This window comes from Hirundo rustica, chromosome 17 (genome assembly GCF_015227805.2).
Source record: "Hirundo rustica isolate bHirRus1 chromosome 17, bHirRus1.pri.v3, whole genome shotgun sequence".
NCBI classification, from domain to species: domain Eukaryota; kingdom Metazoa; phylum Chordata; class Aves; order Passeriformes; family Hirundinidae; genus Hirundo; species Hirundo rustica.
Genome location: NC_053466.1, coordinates 9,518,031 through 9,539,461, shown reverse-complemented (window position 1 = coordinate 9,539,461; position 21,431 = coordinate 9,518,031). Strand labels below are relative to the sequence as shown.

The following is a 21,431-nucleotide window of genomic DNA, read 5'->3' as shown; positions in this document are numbered from 1 at the left end:
AAAATCAAAAACAGGGCAGTGGGCAAAAGACTCAGAATCCTTTGAGGGCCTCAAATATTCACTGGTCTCCAGGAGCTGGAAATTTTAAGAGAAAAAAACTAAACCACACTTTTGCAAATCACATGAGACCCATCATAAAATTGTCAGAGTTGGCAGCACTGTAAAATCTATGATATTGTGGGCTGGATTTATGGACAAGAATCCTGAGGCTTTGGGATATTTTTTTCCCTCAGCCCTCGAGGCACAACAGCAATTTTTGGGAGGTTTGCTCTGCCGTGGGAGCAGCCTGAGCAGTAGAGGGGTGACTTTGCCCCTTCCAAGCATTCCTGCCTGTAGGAAAAGCTTCAGCAGCGCGGGTTTGGGGGCTGCTGGTGGGGAGAAGTCATCTCCCAAACCCAGCCAGCATCGTGGCTGGTGAAACTTGAAATGTGGAGCGGTTGATAGGGGCACACAAAGAGCTCTCTGTGCCTCTCAGGGCATCACAACCCTCCCTAGGTACCAGGCAGGGAGTGCAGGGAGTGTTTTTGCAGCCCAGGGAGGCAGCTGGAGAAACAGCGCTGTGACCACAGCCTGGGAATTGCTGCTCACTCTTTCAAAGGTGTTCCCAGCACAGGTTGGGTTTCGCGCTCCGAGGAATCGCTCAGCCTGTGCTTGTTTGTTCTGCTTCGTCCCTAAAGGCCTGTTTACCTTCTGCCTGGTGATGTTCCACGGCTCCTTTCCTCACCAAATGCCCTGCTCATGGCGAGGACAGGCCTCCACTGCCTTCTCCCCGACCTCAGCAGCCCTCCTCCTCCTCTGGGGCTCCCTTTGGAGCCCAGCTCCCTCCTCACCCCGGGGCACAGCTCTCCGGGACTCTCGTTCCATCACCCCTGTGCCCAGCCAACCACCAACACCCTCAGTGGGGTCTATAGAAAATCACCAGAGGATTGTTTTGGGATAGTCTTCCTCAAGTTTCAAGGTTTCTTATTAAAGAATCATGGTTTGTGTAGGAAGGGACCTTAAAGCCCATCCAGTGCCACCCCTGCCATGGCAGGGACACCTTCCACTGTCCCAGGCTGCCCCCAGCCCCATCCAATCTGCCCTGGAACTCTTCCAGGGATCATGGGGCAGCCACAGCTGCTCTGGGAATCTTGTGCCAGGGCCTCCTCACCCTCACAGGGAAGAATTGCCAGTTTAGCTCTGAATAAGGTGGATTTTGCAACCTCTTTTGTCCATTTCCTTCACTGACAAATGTAATTTTTCCCCTAATTTTTCTGTTTATTTTTACTGTCAGCATTATTATTCTTGGCTAAGAAATGAATCCATAAGAAAGGAAATCAAAGAAATCACATCAGGCTCTTTGGAACGTAAAATCACAACCAGAGGGAGAGAAAAATCTTCTTCTTGACAGCTCCTGGTGTTGTTTTGCACCATTAGGGGAAAAGTAGCTCGAGGTAGAACATGCACATCCACATCCAGCCTGGGATCACGTTTTCCTTCCGCATCCTGACTCCTCCCAGTCCTACCCATGGAAATGGAATTGCCATATGGAAATGCCACGCTGACAAACTCCTTCGAAAGAGGAGGAAAAGGCTGTATTGGATCCTCCACCGCCTTCATCCCAGATTTTACTGCTGTGACAAATGATGATTCTGCCACTGCTGGCCTCCCTGCTCCTCATACCAGTGTGGCTCCACAAGGCTGTATCCTCAGGGATCTGCCTGCTTTTCCAGCCCCAAAACCCATCACAGAATCTCAGCATAACCCCAAAGAGCCAAAAACCAAACCCGAGGAGCTCTGAGGAAATGGGAGGAGTTGGAAGCTTGAGGCTTCCCTCCCAACGCTTAAGAAGTAATTTTCCGTGGGAGTTTAGTTTTCCTTAATCCTCTTTGAGCTGCCTGGCAGGCGTTTCTGGGGAGACCTCTTTACTCACAGGGTAACCACTGCCCACGTAATTACGTGGGAATCACCCGCCGGGGGTTGGATTGTGACAGTGGGATAACGAAGCTGGGAAAGCACAACGCGGATGACAGCTAAACAGAGTGTAATTGTTGTGCTCCTTTAACTCAGAATGCAATGTACTCATCAATCTCGGAGCGCTGCATGTTCTGTGTGATTTAATGCAACGTTTGGGTGGCTCCCTGGGGGTGGCTCCATGCAGACAAAAAGCTGTACAAGAATTGAGGTCCCAGCCCTGCCCCACATGCGGTGCCCGCGTCTCCTTCTGCCCACAAACGTTGTTGATGCCCAGAGTGAGCTCCGGCATCACATTTTGGCTGTGAATCACGAAATGTTTTGTAAGCGTGAGGCAGTAAAAGCAGACATCCCAAAGAAGAAAGTTTTATCGGAGGCAGTGCTGGGAGAGGCCCGGAAGGCCCCGTGCCCCACATCCCAAGGTGGGAATATCTCTGTGGAGTGGCCCTAGTGATCCTTCCTGTGCCTTTGCAGGGCGTCCCTCGGTGTCCCTGCCGTGTGGGACAGGCTGGGGACACCTCCTTGGCTCCCTCCGTGCTCTTCCTGAGGTGATCCTGCCTCGGCAGCCCCGCAGAGCCAACCTTTCTCTTGGGCTTCCCAACTGCCACCTCTCCGTTGCTCTGTGGCTGATTTTCCCACCTGGTTTCCAGCTCCCCTCCTTCACCGAGGCTGGGACACAACGCCACACATCCCCTAGGCCCAACACTTCCCACCAACCTCTCTTCCCTGGGAACAGGGTGGAGTTCCACCTCACTGGGGCCTCCCAATGCCACCCCAGCACCCACCAAGGTCACTTTTAAATCTGCCTCGATGGGAAAGTGACGCCAGGAGAGCACGGCCCTGGGGGAGCCAGGCAGCTGTGCCACGGCCCCAAACTCAGCTCAAGCTCAGCCCATCCCTGTGATGTTGCACCTCCTCTGCTGCAGCAAAAATGAATAAAAAATTCAGTTGTAGGCATCAAGTAGAAGGGGAAAAAAAAAAAAAAAATCGAGTAAAACCACCCCAACCCCAAAAATACATTAAAAATAGGCGGGCGCTCCCTTGCCATTGAGAGTGTGTGGTATTTATCAGCCATAAATTGGAACACAAAAATGAGAGATCAGAGCTAGGTAGGGATTTTTTTTTCCCTTAGCTCCATGGCTTTTTTATATATTTGTTTATATCCCCTCCCACATCAGAATTCCCACACATTCCCACCCACGTTCCCAGTGGCTGACACGCAGTTATACCTCTTCAGTTAATTAGAATTACTTTTAATTAAAAATATATGTAAATTATATAGAGTGTGCACAGCTTGGAGAGGAAAAAAAAAAAAAAAAAGAAGAAAAGAAAGCAAACTTCCATTTCAATAAAAATTTGAACCTCTTGGAATCAGCTGCTTTTGTGACATCCTTGGAGTTGTTGGAACTCCCACGTATAAATAAATAGGACCAGGAAATTTTACACCTGAAATATTCTGCAGTAGACATTTTTCCTTGCACATATTTGCTTTTCCTTCTCTTTTTGCCTCCACCACTCCCAGCCTTTCGTGATCACTTTCTGCCCCTTTTAAACACATTTATTTAATATCTCACTTCACGCACCCAGACTGATATCCCTTTGTGGTTTGTTTTTTTTTTTTTTTTTTTCCTTTCTCTTTCTTTTGGAGAGGAAGCGAAGGAACACGGGAGAAAATGAAAGCCCGGGATTGCAAACAAGCGTCATCATCATTTTGGTGAGCAAACATTTTCCCTTCAGTGTCTGCATCCTCTCCCCCCTCTCCCCCTGTGGCAGCTGGCTCAGAGCCTGGCTTTCCGCACGCTGCTAAAAATCCAGCAGGACTCAAGCTGGGGATGTTTGCAAGCTTGGAAATAACCCCACGCTTCCGTCAGAGACGGCTGAGGGACCGGGAAGGACCAGGAGATGGGAAGGGAAGAGGAGTGAGAGAATTACAAGTGGAAAAGGAGATGAGGGGATGGTTTATGGAATGGTTCCTGGAGAGAATTTTGGGGAATTTGTAAGGAAACACAGCTCCCTGTGGGAGTAATTTCACTCTTGGTACAATGCCTGAGTGCGGTAGGTACTGGATTTATTTATTTGGGGGTTCTCAGTACCTCCTTCTGTTGAAAAGAAAAGATAACACTAATGAAAAAAAACAAAAATGAAACAACACCACTCCAAAATCCACCCTTGGTATAAAGGGCCGGTGTCTTTTTCTTTTTCTTTTTTTTTTTTTTCTGAGAAAAAGGAAAGAAAAAAATATATATTATTATTTATTATATAACATTGTCAACATCAACACCACCAAAAAAAAAAAAAAAAAAAAAAAAAGAAGTAACATCCTAATTGTTCTCGTTCAAGCATTCTGACCGTGGTGAGAAAGGCAGCAGGAGTTTGGTGTCCCTTGGAGAAGAAAAAAGAGCAGAAGGGCAGGGGGGGGACGAGGGTGGTGGCAGCAACACAAACTGGGTGGGACCGTGGAGGGACAGAAGTGTGCTGGGCTGTTGGCTTTTCTTTTGAAACCAAAGAAAACAAAAGGGGGGTCAGGGCAAGTCACACCGAGGCCGATGACTTCCAGCCGTGGTTTCAGTCAGTGTCCGTCCCTCTCGAGTGCTAGCGGTGAACATTCGCTTCAAGGAGTCTCGCAAAAACGCTTTGTTATCAACAGGGGGGTTATTTTCCTTTTCCTTCTCCCGTTTCCTCGGAATTCCCCATGGCTCTGGCGCTTCCCTGCCCCCCTGGTTAGCTGTTCTCGCTCCACTCTGGCACCATCCCCACGCCGTGCACTGAGTGGTACTGGTGGGGCGACAGGGTTCGAGGCACGCCGTGGGAATACAGGAATTCCGCCGGCTGGAGGCTGCTGGGAGGGGACTGGATGCCCGTTTGAGGTCCACACTGCCTCACGATGGGCTGGTGAGAGCTTTGGTGCTGGAACATGCTGTGGGTGTCGGCGATTTGGGGCGACGTGTGGTTGGCCACGCTGCCCAGGCGGGGCATGAGCGGCCCCGAGGTGAAGTGGGCGGAGAAATGCTGGTAGGGTAACCTGTCCATGGGCTGCATGGCAGACACTGTGCAACTGCTGTACGAGGGCACGCTGGGCCACGTGTTACAGCTGATGTCCTCCAGGCTGGGCACGGGCTCCGTGGGCGGCGCCGAGCTGGCGTACATGCAGGCCTGGCGCTGCGCCGACTCAGTCCTGTACGACGTGTTCAGTCCCTGCTGCTGCGGGTAGCTGGACCTGTAGAAAGGGTCCTCGTCTGCTGGAGAGGTTTCCATGTAGGGCTTCTTGTAGGGATGCTCGGTGGTGGAACATTCCTCATCTGTTGGGAGAGAAAAGCGCCGGTAGCCACCAACGATAATGCGCCCGGCAGCTGAACGGCCCCCTCTGCGCTGCTGGTTTTACCGAGGGAGATCTGACACTTCCCTCGGTGTAAATCCCTGTCATTGCCCTGGAACTGATCTCAATCCATCCCCTGGAAACTGAGCCTTATACTTGGCCCTCTCTGCTGGAGCAGGGGAAGGGATTAGCCGGGCAGCTCTGGGAGGAAAATCGAGATGCTGGAGGGATCCTGAGGTTTATCTTGCTTGGTGATCCCCCCACATGCTCCCCATCCCCTTCCTGCTGCCGCTTTTACCTGAGGAATAACATCTGCCTGTGACCTCTGCACCTACCAGGGTCCCCACTCCCCTGCAGGAGGCTCAGAGCTGATGCTGTCAACTCAAATCCTTTACAAAAAAACATTCCCATGATGAAAAGAGACAAAAAAAGGAGATCACAATAAAAAGCCTCCCAAGAGAGCACCAGCGACGGCACAGTTGGGACAATCAGATTTGGAGTTTGACAGCCCCGGCCTTCAGCTGTGCCAAGGCAGCTGGGCACATAAATCCACACAGGGCCGTGTGCTGGAGCCAAGGGAACAAAGGAGAAAAGTAAATTTCACAGCTAGAAACAACAAGGCACATCTTGCAGAGCCCTTTGTTTCCTGCAGCATCCCAAGCCAGCAGAAGGAAGGAGATAAACAATTTAGGTGAAATCTCCAGGGTGAGGCCAAATGAATAAATGAATGTGCAGTTATTTATTCATTCACAGGGTCACCAAATGAAATCCAGCTCCACTGGAATGGATGGCAAAATTCCCAGGGATGAGCATTCCACCAAGAGATTTTAAGGACAGCGTGGCAAGGGAAGGGGAGCTGTTCTGACATGGATTAACTTTGCTGCTGCTTCAAAAATAAGATTTCTGGTGCAGGCAGGAAAACATCCCACTTGGTTAGAGCTCTCCTGGCTGCACCCTTTGAACAGGGGTCAGATTTGAAAGAAATTTGGAATGAGTTTCCCTTTACAATTTTTCTCAACCAACATGGTTTGAGCTGTAATTTTTTTTCACCCCCAAAATGCAGTGGGGAAACAAACCCCAACCAGTTGCACAGAAAGGAGGACTGAGAGCATCTGCCCCACAAGAGGGAATGCTCCGAGGGGAATGCTCGTGTCACACCTCCAGGAGGGGCAGGTGGGCAGTGCAGGCATCTTTTGTTTCCTCTAAACACACCCATACATGTAATCCTTATTGCTCCAAACAGCCATGAGGGCTCTCCTGGAAGCTGCGCCCTCTTTTCATGAAAAATAACCCCTTTTTCCCACCCAGGGGTTTTCCAACAACTACTGCTGTTCATCTTGATCCAACAGTCCCACAAGGAGCAGGTACTGAGGGACATGGTGGGGACATTCCCCACAGGGGCCTTTGGCTCTGTAATAGCACAAATTCAGCTGCAAAGCCACAGTCCCATTTCCTTCTTCCTGACAACATCAAAGCCTGGCTCCTTCACCTCAGCAGTGCAGTGCCCTGATAATCAAGTTTCTCCTCTGCCTTCCCTGTGAATTGGGGTGGAAAGCAGGATGAGATAAATGAGCAATTCCACCCCATTTTTAAAACCAGCTGAAACAATGAGCAGGGAGATGCAGGAATGTGTGATCCTCCTTCACCCAGCTCAGGTCCAGTTTCTGTAGGAGCAGGGGAAAGGACGGAGTCCCCTGAAAGCCAAAAGCTGGAGGCACAGGTCTAACCTCTCTCCTGATCCCAGCTCCATGACAGGAGGAGGAACAGCCAGAGCTGGAGCTTTTATGGACAGTGTAAAAAGTTTGGATTCCTGACCCACCGCTGAGTAATAAGAACACTGGGGTGGAAAAACAATGTCTTGTAAAATGCAGCATTGTTCTGCTAATAAAGTTTTCAGCATTAAACCGCATCACTCTGCTGGCACCAGAAATCATTGGCTTGGGGTTTGACTGTTTATTTTATTTTGATTTTTTTAAATATACAACACAAACCAGTCAAACTCTGTTTTTCCGTGGTGTGAAACTGCCTGACTTAAACCTGAGCTTGCTGATTTTTCCATTTAGCCCGGACATTTCACTGCCCGCCACAGCCCAGCTGGGCAGAGCCACAGCGTCACAGAACCACTTCCAGAATCCATCACAGGTGAAGAGGAAAAAACAAAGCCAACCAGGATTTCAGTGGAAACCCCATACGTGCCCTCTGTCCTTCTGTAAGATCTCAGGATCACTCTGCTGGTCCCTCCTGAACCAGGTTCGCTGATGTTTTATATGTAAAGGGATTTTAAGGTGTGTAAGGACCTTGTTCCCATCTCCAAACAGGACCTAGGTACAAACAAAAGATTCCAGCCTGCCCTAACAGTTTCTGCCTGTCCTCCTGCCCCACTTCCCAGTGATTTTCCCATCTACGGAGACTCAAGGGGCTAGAGAGGAAAGAGAATGGTCCACATGCATCCTGATGTGGGATGGTGCAGACCAGAGAGCCCCAGCCAGTGCTGCCTGAGGGATTTACAGCTGCCCAGGCTCTCTGGTCTTGTCCCACTGCCCCTCACAGAGGAGATCAGAGCCAGCACAGAGCAGCTGGAGGGCATCCCCGGGGTGTGTGGAGCAGCTTTATGGTGGAAAGGGACACCACCTTCAATGACAAAAGGAGCACAAGACAAACAGGTCACCAATGCAACGCCAAAGGCTGCAGTTTCAATTCATCCTCGTGGCCTCTGGAGCCTGGGCAGCACAGCCCAAGGCCATAATCCTGTCCCTGAAGGTCCTCTTAACTCCTCTATCAATGTAAGCAGGACATGGGAGATACGGAGCTGCCTGCTCAGGGTTTGACTCCTGATGTTTGTTCCCTGATAGCAGCTCCTTGTCCTTTTCCAGGTGCCCCCGAGCCCTCGGAGGAGTTGTTGGCTGTCCTGGGAGATACCCCAGCCATCCCCCGCTGTTGTTGCTGTTCTTGGAAGCCAGGGGTGGTGATCAGCTCTAGGGAGCAGCCCCTCGATGCTGCACAAACCTCAAAAAGCAGGAGGAGCTGCCAAGCGGGGGGAGCTGCCAGCGCCAGGGAGAAGCTGCTCCGAAGCCAATCCAAGGAAAGCGGAGCCTGGAGAATGGGGTGGAAACTGGCTCCCTCACAAGGAATTTGATGATCTATCTAATGAAGGAGCTTGAGCGAGAGCGTGAGCGCTTCCAAGATTTCCGGTATTTACTACTTCCAGCTGGGTTGTAAATACCACGCAAATGGCTTTTTAAACGGAATTTTCCCAATTCCAAGATTCGGGCCACGTAGAACGAAATGCAAACATGGAAAGCCTTTGGGCTTCAGGGTGCACTGGGCCTCCCTCTCCCCGCTGGTGTAAATCAGGAGAGCTCCTGCCTTATACATGACACTCAGCCCCCCAGGATGGAAGACAATGAAGAATGGGACACAACTCATTTGGTTTTCAGAGCTCACCCACACTTCCAGGGTGTTACAGGAGGTTCATCCTGGCTTTGTGAGGGACACACAATGAGTGATTACCACTGACTGTTGTTTTATCCAGTCTGGATTCCAGCATGGAGCTGGCATGAGCCTGAAGAGCCAGGGTGCAAGAGTGACAAAGGTTGTCCAAGGAGCAAAGAACGAGGCAGATTTGATCATAATGAACATCTCTAAAGGGCAAATAAGTCCTAAATCCTAGGAACCTGAGACACACCAGTCGTTCCAGAGATTGCACACCTTGTGATACGGCTGTGTTGTACTGAACACCACGGGGTTGGTTGTGGGACAGGGACAATCCAACTCCCAAAAGCTGGAATCTTCTCCAGAGGCAGCAAGCTGCCAGCACTCGCTGCAGAGGCACAGGAGGCACCTCTGACAGGACAGGGGGGTCAGAGAATGGGTCAGGATGGAAGGGAGCACAGTGGGGTGTCTGCTCCAAACTCCCTGCTCCAGCAGGGCCATCCCAGAGCACAGGGCACAGAATTGTGTCCAGAAAATTCTGGAATATCTCTAGTGAGGAGACTCCACACCCTCCTGGGCAGCCTGACTGGTGCTTGGCCACAGGAAAGAAATCCTTCCTTGTGTTCAGGTGGAATCTCCCAAGCATCAGTTCCTGCCTGTTGTGCTGTTGCTGGACACCACAGAGCAGATCCTGGTCCATCCCCTGGACCACCCTGCAGACCAACAGACACCTACGGGGTCCCCTCTCAGTCAAGGCTGGCCCAGCTCCCTCAGCCTTTCCTCATCAGGGATATGAAACTACAATGCCACAAGAGTGTGGCTGCACAGCAAGAGCTGGGTGCACCCCAGCTCCCTGAACACCTCCTCCCCACGCAGGGAGTCCCTTCCTCATCCCCAGTGTCCCACCGCCACCCTGCTCTGCCCTCCCCTGCACCTCTCCAGCTGCAGCACAGCCCAAGCCTTGGCCAGCCCATCGCACCTCCAGACATCAGCAAGATGAGCAGCGTGTTCTCCAAGGGAGACAGGACGTCCTGTCCCTGGATTTTTTTTGTCCTACAGATTCTTTGGGTGGGATGTGGGAGAAGTTGGTTCAGTCAACAGAGGCCTGTCCACACAGACAGTGCAGTTCCTGAGGAGAATGTGGAAAGGCATTGCTGTACCAGCACCGACCTCATCGGAGCAGGAAGGAGATGAAAGAGAAATCCTTCCCCAGGGTTATGTCCAAGTTCAGGGGCTGAAGGACACGGTCCTTGCTGGTTGGAGCCAGTGGATTCTGCCACATCCCTCTTCTCCCTCAGAGTGCCAACTTGACAACTTTTATAACCTCCCCAGGGAGAGGCTGTTCCAGTTGCCTCCTGTTCAGCATCGCAAGCATCCCAGAAATCTGCCAAGTGGTTGGGATTGTGTAAGGCTGGGAGGGAGCAGAGGTTTAGAGGGATGGCTGTTTAGTCCACAGGATATCTGAGAGGAAAGATAATACAAGGGAAAACAAGGCCCAGTATCCTAACTGAGACGTGGGGCTAAGTGAAAGACACAAGGCGAACTGCCTGCTGGTGAGGCCTTTTGGGCTTCTCCAAGCACAACAATGGGAGAGGGAGAGGTGGAGAGCAACCAGAAAAAAGACAAAGCTCCAACTGCTCTTTGTGTCAGCCTAAAAATCCCCACCAAGAGCTGAGGCCATTCCTTGATGAGATACAGGGCTGGAGGAAGTTCAGCTCTCAAGACCAGTGACTTTGCCACGTGCCATCAGCAATCCCAGTGTGGAGTGAGACACAAGGCGGGATGATCCTTGCCATTCCCCATTCCTGGACCAGCGACCCCATTGCAGCACAGCGGGGTCACTCCCAATGCTGTGACCCTGCCCTCCCACCTGCACACCAGGAATTGCCAGATTAGGAGCTCTGGGATGTGTCCTTCCTTCCTTCCTCAGCCAGGAGAGCATCACCTCCCTGAAGCAGGGGAGATAACATCCCCTGGCAGCCCTGCTGCTCCCCCCCTAATGTAATTCCATATCAGATCCCCACAGTGAATCCATCTTGCCTTGACAGCTAAGAACAACACTGCCAACCACAGAGAATAATCCCTGTTTTAGGTCACCAGGAAAGCAGAAGTCGAACAAGGTTCCTTTGAGTTGGGTGAACACAGACCTGTCCCCAGCTGAGCCTAAGCCAAGGCTTGGCTCTGATCGAGAAGGATGCAGAGAAACATCAGGAGATGTCAAAGTTGCAAGGAGACAGGCTTGTAAAAGAGTGGTGGAATTCACCCCAGAAGATGCAGACCGCAGCTGGTCTCAAACTCAGCCGAACTGTCCTCTGCCCCTGAGAGCACTTACCCGTAACCACAGCCTTGGGAAAGGAAATAATCCGCTTGAGATAAATCCTAAACTGCCTGAGGAGGAGTCAGTGCTTGGGGAGTCGATAATCCAATACAATCAATAAGATTTCCAGTCCAGAAAATGGACAGAGGGACAGTAGGGGCGAACAAACACTTGCTTTTGAGTTTTCTGAGGTGGTGAGGCTTGATAACTGTTAAGCAGAAATGTAGGAAAGCAGGAGAACTATGAGGGAAGACTCAGAAATGAGAGGCTGGGACAGCAAAAAAAAGAGGAATATCACACATAGGATTATTTCCCCATGTCCAACAAAGACCCTTGCTGGTGCTGGAGGGAAGTTCCATGCTCAGCGACAAGAAACCATGGATCACGCTCCGATTTATCCGACCCGATTCGCTCATCTCTAGCGAAATTTTTTTTTTCCCCCTTTTAATTAATTTCACTTCGCAAAGAGCTGCTTGGCAGCTCAGGCTGGCTCTCTGGTTCCCATTAACTTTGTGTTTCTTTCCTCTAAACCCTGGTGGCTGTTTTCGATTTACCAAAGGCGCGGGGAGGGGAGAGAAAAAGGCGCAGGGAGGAGAGCGGAGGCTCAGGCTGCCGGGACACCCCAACCTCGCGGAAGAAGCCGGTGGTATCGGGCAGGACGCCGCTCCTCTTTGATTAAAGCGTTTGGCGGCTTTGATAAAAGGCCCTTAACTGCTTGTGCCACTCAAGCCACGGCAGAGATAAGGAGGGGCCATGGGCCCTGCAGACCAGGCTCCCTCGGCCCGTCCCCTGCGCCGCGGCCAGGGCCACGCAGGCCAAGAGGGGCCGGGGAGCTTTATTCCAGGGCAGATAGCCGTGTCTTTTGTGACAATAAGAGGAAGTGAGATAATTGGGGGATTGAGGGAAACCACCCATGGAGACACCACTTAGCGGGAATCCCAAAACTGGAAGGAAACCTCTGCTGATTCCTTATCGCGTTACAATGCGGAGGAGAATGATGAATTGCCCCGCGGGGCAGGGACACGCAGCAGTCGGGGGTTGTCCCAAGGCCTGGTTGCCATTTGGGCCGGCTTGTTTCAGTTAGCTCTGGAAAAGGGGGAAGAGGAGAGGTGAGAGCACAGCTCCCAGGACGGAGGAGCTGTAGCTCCCAGCGCTGAGGAGGGATCACAGGCTGGGACCTTCCATCACCAGCACCTCACACCCACAGCAGCACGGGGGTAAAACACGCCGCGCACCCCACCTCTGCCCTGGGGGACACTTTGGGCATCTCCTTATTCCCTGCCTCACAGCCAGCACCCCCATTTCCAATCCCTGCTCTGACACATCCTACATGAGCACAGCCACCTGGCCAGCTGGAGGGGACAGAAAATGCCACCTGTTCTCCACTGTTTACCTCAATCTCAGGAAAATATTAGGATGTCTCAGGTTATTTTCCTTTGCATGCCTGCACACAACCCACATGCTCCTGCAATATCCGGGGGATTCACCAAGGACGTGGGAGAGATTTCCACTGCCCTCTTGCCTCCTCTGCCAGCACTTCCCTACCTTAGACTGTGTGTCTGCACATCCCAGTGCTCCAGGGGTTATGTTGCTAAAAATAATGACATGTGTCTGACTGATAGGGCCGTGCAGGGAAGCGGGAAGGGATCTGCTGTGGGGAGAAATTCCTGCTGCACTCAATGCCGTGGTGCTTGCTGCTTTCCGGTAGCTTTTCCATAGAGTAAATCCCGAGAAAGGCAACAGGCTTGGCAGAAACCAGCCCCTGCCCACCCCTTCTTGCATCCAGCCCTAGAAATCCCCTACTTTTTTCCAAGTAAAACTGATCTAAAACTTTTGTTCTCTCAGTCCTACAAGCGGTGCTGCATTGGAGCATTCCCGTTGCTTTGGGAGAAGAGGGCAGAGCCCACAAACCCCTCGCTCCTGCCCAAAACAATTATCCCATGGCTATCAGGGGGCTCTTCACGCCAGGACGAGCTGAGCAGTCGGTGGAAAGCCCTCTCAGCTTGATTCCTAAAGCTCTGTCAAAGCAAGTCAGTGGAAGCAGAAGGGAAAGAACATGGATATCATGGGTTTCAATCCCAGGCACCCTTCATTAGCCCGAGCATTTCTGCAGACAGAAAACTGTCTCCCAGCTGTGAGACAGCCTGGAGCTGAAAACTGGGCAAAATGCAAACTGTCAAGGTATCTCCACTTGGAGATTAACCCTGTCTGAGGGGCTGCAGATAAGTCATCTTTATCTCCAGCACCAGCTATCTTTCCAAATGTGGATTCACGGTGGGTGAAAGGCACTGCCAGCCCTCCAAAGAGCTCATTCCCAACCCAGCAGAAATGGGATTTTAGAGTTTCCCAGCCCAGCCTGGGGGAGCTTCCCACAACCCTCATGCCTCGCTCATCCTCCAGCATCACGTGTTGTGTGCTATTTTAGCCAAAAAAACAACTGTTGGAGGAGGGAGACAAAGAAAAGTATTTTCTCACTGACTATCTAAAATATACTCTTTCTTTCACTTTGATGTTTTTCTGTCCACAAGGGCCATTATCCTTGGAGCTGTCCAAGGGGGAACATCAGGAAACAATGCTGACAGTCACGTTAGGAGGGGGAAAACACAACACGGGGAGCAGCCGAGCTCTGACCTTTTCTCTTGGTGCAGTGGTAGATCTGGCCGTGCTCCTGGGAGATGGGGTAGGGGTTGGCAGGAGGCAGCAGGTCCTGGGAGGTGCTGGACACCCCGTTCTCACACTGGTACTGGGAGCCCAGGTTGGAGGAGGCAGAAAGGACCCTGGTCTCGCCGCTGAAGGGGCTGTGGTTCGAGGACACTTTTTGTCTCACTGTGCTCCTGGGAACAACCGGGTACTCTTTACTACAGGCAGAGAAACAGAAGGGAAACAAGTCAGCAAAGCAATCAATTAATAAATAGATCAGAGGGTTAATAAATGAAGGCAGCACATTAGTGTCGTGGAGTTTGTTTAGGCTTTCAGGGAAATGGAGATATCCCTCCCAGGAGGCTGCAGCCCTGACACACTTTGTCCATGCAGAATTCATTATTCCCTTTCCTTTGGTCCCCTTAAATTAATGCCTTTTCCACCACCATTATTTTATACCCACCCATAAAATAGTTTCAGCAAAATAAACAAGATTTCTTTTACATATTGTAGCATTTATAGGCTGTATACTGTTTGTAATGTATTTGCAATATGCACATGCATGTAAATAAAAACATCATTACTGCCAAGCTGACTTGGAAATTAATTAAATATTTAGCTCTACTTGTTTTTCCCTTATAGGAGTTGTCCTCATTCCTTTTGCCTGGAGTCTGTCAGCCTGTTTGTCCTGGATGGGGGATCCTTGCCCCACAGACCAAGCTCAGAATAGAGAAATAAATAAATCACCGAGATTTGATGCACTCCAGAGCCTCAGCAGAGCCAGGATGGGAAGGAAAGCCTGGGTCGTTCCCTTGCCCCAAATCTGGTTTGAAGCCGGGACACTTTGCTGACACGGGCTGGAAATCCCCTCTCCTCAAAGACCCTATGGTGTTTTTTGGAGAAGTTTCTCCAAACACATTGGCAATGTGGCAACCACAAAGATGATTCCTGCTCTGCAGGGAGAGCTGAAGCTGAATAGGGGGTCTCAGGCCCTTCAGGTGAGGCAAAAGTCTCCTCCTGGACCCAAAGACTTGTTAAAATGCATAAAGATCAGGTAGTACAGCACCCCAAAGTGTCCCCAGGCTCAGAGCAGCCACAAAGTGTGGATTCCAACACAAGTTTTCTCCTCTGAGTCTGTAACCATTGGACCAGGCTGGCTTTGGGGTACCCCCCTGACCTGTCCAAAATCATCGTGCTGGAGCAAGGACAGCTCCTTAAATGCCATCCCCAGGCTCACCTGGCCAGTTCCATGCAGAGGAGGAGCCCTAAACCTTCAGTGACACCCCTCAGGGAAGACCAATCACCGTGGAACTCAGAACTTATTTACAAAATTTAACAATAGCAATCATATAACCTACCCCAGCAGGGAGCTTTCATCCCAACCACTGCGGTGGTGGCTGCCAGAAACATCAGCAACCGAGCTGGAATGGTAGGGAAATTCACCCAGGAGCTAAAACCCAAAGAAATGTGGCTCTGGTTGGGCCATGAAAGTTTTCCCAACCCCGGGAACTGGGGGCTTGCCAAGGAAAGCCTGTTCCAAAGGTGGGGTTTCATCCCCTGGGAGCAGCATTTGCTCAGAACTGAAATCCAGGCTGTTCATGAGGAACAAAAGATAGATGGACCAGGAGGAAACATATTGGATGTTCATGATATTGGATATATATCAAATATAATACTGGATATTCGGGGCAGCAGGGATGCCAGGCTGTGTGGTGGGACTCAGAGGACCTGTCTGTGGACACCCAGCAATTAAGTCCACCAGAAGATTTAGCTGGAGCTTTGGTGGATTCTGGGGGAGGTCAAGAGCTGTGGCCATCAAACCTCAGGGATGACCCTCAAAGCTTCTGGGTTCTGTGGGATCTCCCAGCCCCCCAGGTCATCGTTTTGAGCTGCCTGTTCCACCTCCACGCCGCGATCCTCAATGACAATTGTACCAACACGACAGCCCTAAGCTGCGTGCCCACCTTGTTTCCCTTCCAAGGAGAACATCTGCCAGCAGGTGACTCCTGGGTGTGCCCTTAGCTCTCCTTCCTGAGGAGAGAGGGGCTGCATGGATCGGCTGGGTTCATCCAATCAACCAACATCCAACTCCCCCCAAATGGCAAAGCCTCGTTTTGTTTCCCAGTGGGTACCTGGGAGCTGTGGTGGAGGAGGAAGAGGGACAGCTCGTGGCACGATGCCAGGCCACGTGACACGCCTGTCACTGGTAGATGTGGCCATAGTGGGTAAACCTTGGATGAAATCCCAGAGGTGTTTTCCAACCTCAGTGATTCCATGACCCTTTTCAAAGAATGTCTCTTTGGAACATGATCTCCGTGGGGGTTTCTTACCATGAATCCTCAGTGGGACCCCACAAAGGTCAGACCCTCGCTGTGCCAAGCCCCACGCAAACACTGAGGGGCCATCCCCACCCCAGGTACTTCTCACCCAAACCAGCACTTTTCTCTCTTTCAACAGAGAGCTGAGAGCAGGAAAGAATGAACAACCTGATTAGGGACTTTATGTCTTGATGAAAAAATATCCTCCTAGAATCATGAAGGATGAGAAGAGACCTCCAAGGTCGAGCCCAACCTTCGATCAACACATTGCCAACTAAACCAGAGCGCTGAGTGCCACGTCCAGTCATTCCTCGGACACCTCCAGGGATGGAGACTCCACCACCCCCGCGGGCAGCCCATTCCAGTGCCTGACCATCATTCCAGTGAAGGAATTCCTCCTGGTGGCCAAAGGGAAGCTCAGCTCCTTTCTGGCCAAGAAGGAGCTGTTTGTCTGCAACAGCAATGCTTTCACCCCAAGTGACAGAGCGCAGGGGTGTTGCGTTCCAAATTCCTTCCAGACTGCATTTCCCATGGAATATGACGATCTCCATGGCCGTAAGAGAGGACTGTGGTGCTCTGGGGGACACAGCAGGAACTGGGAATCACGCAGGAGAGGGAACAGGTTGGAGTCACCAAGTTTCCAAACAGCAATTCCCGGAGGTACCGCAGTAACTTCTCTCCAGACTGAAATATTTCCATTTCAGTCAAAACATGGTGGGTGCTATTTTTGCCAAAAAATCAGCTCTTGGAGGAGGGAAATGAAGAAAAGTATTTTCTCACTAAATACCTAAAATGTTCTCTTTCTTTCACTTTGATGTTTTTCAGTTCACAAATCTCTGTAATTCTACATATTCCTCCTTGTAGGAGCCGAGCTGAAATAAATGTTTGGTACCTTCTAAAACAACAATCATCTCAAAATATTTCTATTTTTTCCTGAGCCCACTCAATATATAAAGTGCACACCTATCATTTTTAAAGACTGAAGGACAAACTAAAATGGATCAAGTTATTTTTTTTTTCCCCCCTCTAAGTCGCTATTCCCAAAGTAGTGGTTGTAATCCTGGGCTATAGTTTAATAGGATGAAAGGTTTCTGTCATATCCAGAAATTCTGTTTTCCAAAAAACTCCTGTAGCAAAGTAAGAAGGGGAAAAAATGTGTTAAAGCTAGACGCAAGCAATGTAGGAAATTGTCCTCATAGCAAGGACAAGGTTATTGATGCTTCTGGGCCAGAACATTAGTTTTATGTGGGGTGACAATAGGCTACTTTCATTTTTGCATTAAAAACTGCAAAAGTAAAAGAAATATTGTTAAGAAGTTGATTGGGAAAAGAATTTACAAGGAAAAACCTGTCCCTGGTCTGTTTAAAATCTGTTGGAGCCTAATAACGAATATTTAATTCCTGTATTAAAGTAGCAGAGGAGGACAGGGAGGAGCAGCACAAGGAGCTGTGTAATATTGTGATTTTTTTTAAAACTTGGGAAAAGAAATCATGGATGATGTCCAAGACCATCGGTGCTGAAGTCTGGACTCTGCTCTTGCCTCCCACCTGGCCAGAGGTTTCCCAAATCCACAGGGCTGGACAGCAGCTCTGCAGAACTTTCCCAACAGCACCCACATTCCACTGCAAATTCATCACACAACTCCCACCCTACAGATCCGGCCTGGCAAGTGACTCCCTCCTGCAATTCCAGATCCCAGCTCCCACCTCTGCCAGGTGGGATTGGAATCTCAGTCTCATTTTCTCTCATGACAACTCCCCCTTCTCCTGGCCAAGTGATACTCTCACCACAACAGACTCAAGAGTTTTCTAAGATCGCTTCTGCCACAAACTCGTGGCCAGCAAAGAATTCAAAGGAGCAAATTCAGGAGGATTTTGCAGTCTCAGAACCAGAAACCTTGTTGGCCACTGCAAATTAATAATAACTGGGAGAATAATAAATAGAGACATGCACAGAGCAGCATCTACTTCAGGTTCTTGCTTATTACTACACTCTAAGAAAATAATTTTCCATATATTTTCATGTGCAGACCTGACTTTTCCTGATGTACCAGCCAAGGCATATTAAATGCAGCTGCCAGACAAAAACCTGCTTGAAAACCTCTTCAAAACTCCACAGTTTAGAATCAGGAAGCTCCTGCATTGGAGCACTCAACCCCTACTGGCCCTAAACAAGTCACTTTAGAAGATGTTCCTGATATTTCTGCAACAAAACTTGGGATAACTTGAGGCTTTCCAGAGCTGCTGTAGCTCATGGCAACAAGGCTTCAGAAGACTCATTAAATATCAGATCCCAAGGATCTGTTGGAGGCCAAGGTGAAGCATGACATGGGAAAGGATTTCCTTTCCATATTTTCACAGCAGCCTTGGAAATCTCTGAACTGCCTCAATTTCGTTCACAATAGCAAATCTCAGTCTAACCTGAGCCAAGGTTAAACACAGGGATTCCACTCCACTCTTTCCAAATTTCCAGGCAATTTTAACTCCTCCTTGGGCAGTCCCAACGAAAGGACAAAAATTTGTCACCCTATCAGTGCTGTCCCCTCTACCCAGCGCAGAATCAACCCCCTGTTCCAGATGTGCAAACACAACCCTGTGGCTTTGGGGTTTATAGTTCCCAGGCCACCAATTGTTGTCCTTCCTGCTGAGGCTCAGGGGGAGGGATGAAGTGGAAGACAGCCATAACAGACACAACAAAAGGAAGAAGGGCGGGGGGGAGGAATACATTTAAAAAAAATAATAAATTTTTTTTTTTAAAAAGAGCCTGGAGTAAACAGATCATCTCCCAGAAAATAAATAAATAAATAAATAAACCAAACCCCATTGTCATTGCGCATTCATTTCAGCTGATTTCCAGCATATTGAAATAAAGTTGAACCCCTCTCAAGAGGCTGTCTGGAAGCGGATAAACTACAGCAGGAAAGGAGGTGGTAGGAGAGGAATTACTGAGTACTTCCTGCAGTCTCAGCCTCTGATTAAACACGACCCCTCTCTGCGTGGGGACCGCGGAGCAGCCCCACAGAGAGTAACACCCGAGACTGGATGTGCAGCAACACAAACCCAAATGTCCACTGAGGCGTGTGGGAGTCTGTTCACTGCCCCGTTCTCCTCCAACACAGAATGTCCTGACCTTCCTGCCAGGGGGTCCAAAATCCCTGGATTGGGTGCGTGCACAGGGAGCTCAGGCAGTTGAACAAGGCCAAGTGCTGGTGCTGCATTGGGATAAGGATCAATCCGGGCTGGGGATGAAATGACGGAGGAGCCCTGGGGAGAAGGGATTGAGGGTGCTGCTGGGTGAGAACAGGACGTGCCCCAGCACCCAAAAAACCTCCCACGTCCTGGGCTGCCTCTCCAGCATCATGGGCAGCAGGGCAAGGGAGGGTTCTGCCTCTCTGCCCACTCAGGTGAGACCCCACCTGCAGAGCTGCCCCAGCCCTGGGCCAGCACAGCAAGGACCTGGAGCTGCTGGAGCCATCCCAGAGGAGGCACCAGGATGGTCAGAGGTGGAGCAGCTCTGCTGGGAGGAAAGGTTAACAGAACTGGGATTGGAATTTGTCTCTCTCCCAGAGGAGGCACCAGGATGGTCAGAGGTGGAGCAGCTCTGCTGGGAGGAAAGGTTAACAGAACTGGGATTGGAATTTGTCTCTTGAAAAGAGAAGGCCTCAGGGTGACCTACAAGAAAGTTGGACAGAGAATTTACAAAGGCCTGGAGTGACAGGAAAAGGGGAAAGGGCTTCACACTGACAGAACAGGTTTAGATTGGAAATTAGAAAAAAAATCCATCCCTGTGAAGGTGGTGAGGCCCTGGCACAGGGTGTCCAGAGAAGCTGTCCCTGGATCCCTGGCAGTGCCCAAGGCCAGGCTGGGTGGGGCTGGGAGCAGCCTGGGACAGTGGAAGGTGTCCCTGCCATGGCAGGGGGTGGAATGAGATGGGCTTTAAGGTCCCTTCCACCCAACCCGCTCCATGATGATCCTGTGGTCTGTTAGCAGCTCCTCTGAGCAGCACAGCCCAAAGCCATCACCACAACCAGCCCAAGAGCCAGCAATGGAATGGACCAGGTAGAGACCAAGAGATCTCATTAGCAGGCAAATAAAAAGATAAATTTCTCCAGAAAAAGGTGTTGGAGTAAGAGGAACACAAGAGGAGCTGGAGAATGGATGTGGGCCAGAGGCAGCCCCTCATCCCTTCGTGCTGGGCTGAGCTTCTGCTGATGGAATCCTGCTGATTCAGAATCAGATCCCGCAAAGGAAGGTCAATGACAAACTGCAGCTACCCTGTGTTTCTTGAGTGGCTTTCTCACTTCACAAAAGCTGTGAACAAGTGAGGTCTGCCCAGCTTCCTCTTGGATTTCATCTGAATGCTGTCAAATTCTGCAGAACACATCTCAAGCCTGCAGTTTCAACCGGGACCAGGAAAATTTCCTGGGGGATGTGTGCTGGAGGAAAGCATCCTCTCCGCAGCAGATGGTACAATGTCAAATCTCACACTGAAAATGTTTCAGACAGAAACACTGCGAGACTTCAGTGACAGAACCTGGGAAATGGAAGTGGATTAAAGATGCAGTGAGAAGACACAAGAACGAGGTTGTTTGCAGCAGACTAAAAACAACGAGCACGAGCCAGCCTGGTGCCTATCAGTCCAACAGGACCTGGGAATGCCAGGGAGCACCAGAGGCTCTTCCATCTCTTCTGCTGGCACCCCAGAATGCACTGTCATCTCTGTCACGCTGGCTCTGACTCGTGGAACTGATTGTGTGTCCCCTATATCTGGCCCTGTCTCTGTTCTCAATGACACATGGGAATCTTTGGAATAGTTCCTTCGGAGCCAAGAAGATTGCTGTGGATTAATGCCAAAGGCAGCAAACTGGCTCGTGATCCTTGACGGAGAGAACACAGCCACAGCGTCAGACTGCACTCTCACTCTCCCCTGTCACGGGGATCATTCTGGATTTTTTGGTCACTTTTCAAGGGCTCAGAGTACCCATCGAGGGAGCCAAGAGCCACCATTTCATGGCATCATGATCCCCCTCAAAAGCCTTCCCAACAGAAGCTCCGAGGGCTGAACTGCATTAATTTACAAAATTAATTAAATTACAAAATAACCATGGCCTTCCAGACTTCCAGAAGCTCCTCAGCCCCCACAAGAACCACCACAGACAATGGGAGCTGCAGAGGAGCGGCAAGAATTGGTTACAGGGTTGACCAGAATTGCTCCCTCAGAGTGCTCCAGATCCACAAATGTAATAAAACTCACATCCCTCCATGCATTTTCCTTTCTTTTTAATGGTTTTTGGGGGGTTTGCCATATTCAATAAAGTGAAAAGCTCAATCTCAAGCTCACAGACTTGAAAGCTTTGAAAAACCTCTTTGAAAAACCAGAGGGTCCATCCTACCACAGAAGCTGCTGAAGGCACCTCTTGTGCTTCAGGGAAGAAAGGCAGTGGGAGGAAAAGGAA

At 50.3% G+C, this 21,431-nt stretch overlaps 1 protein-coding gene across 1 annotated transcript in view; it reads right to left on the bottom strand.

Moving 5' to 3' along the window:
• Nucleotides 1–4,185: 4,185 nt before the first annotated feature.
• The window catches only part of TBX5 (T-box transcription factor 5), a 37,887-nt gene continuing 20,641 nt past the window's right edge, over nt 4,186–21,431 (bottom strand). Inside the window, exons 8-9 of the mRNA XM_040080974.2 lie at nt 13,650–13,876; nt 4,186–5,252 (exon numbers count right to left, since the gene is read on the bottom strand). Coding sequence (XP_039936908.1) covers nt 4,675–5,252; nt 13,650–13,876 — 805 coding nt within the window. The 3' untranslated portion in view covers nt 4,186–4,674. The remainder of the gene's footprint in view (nt 5,253–13,649; nt 13,877–21,431) is intronic.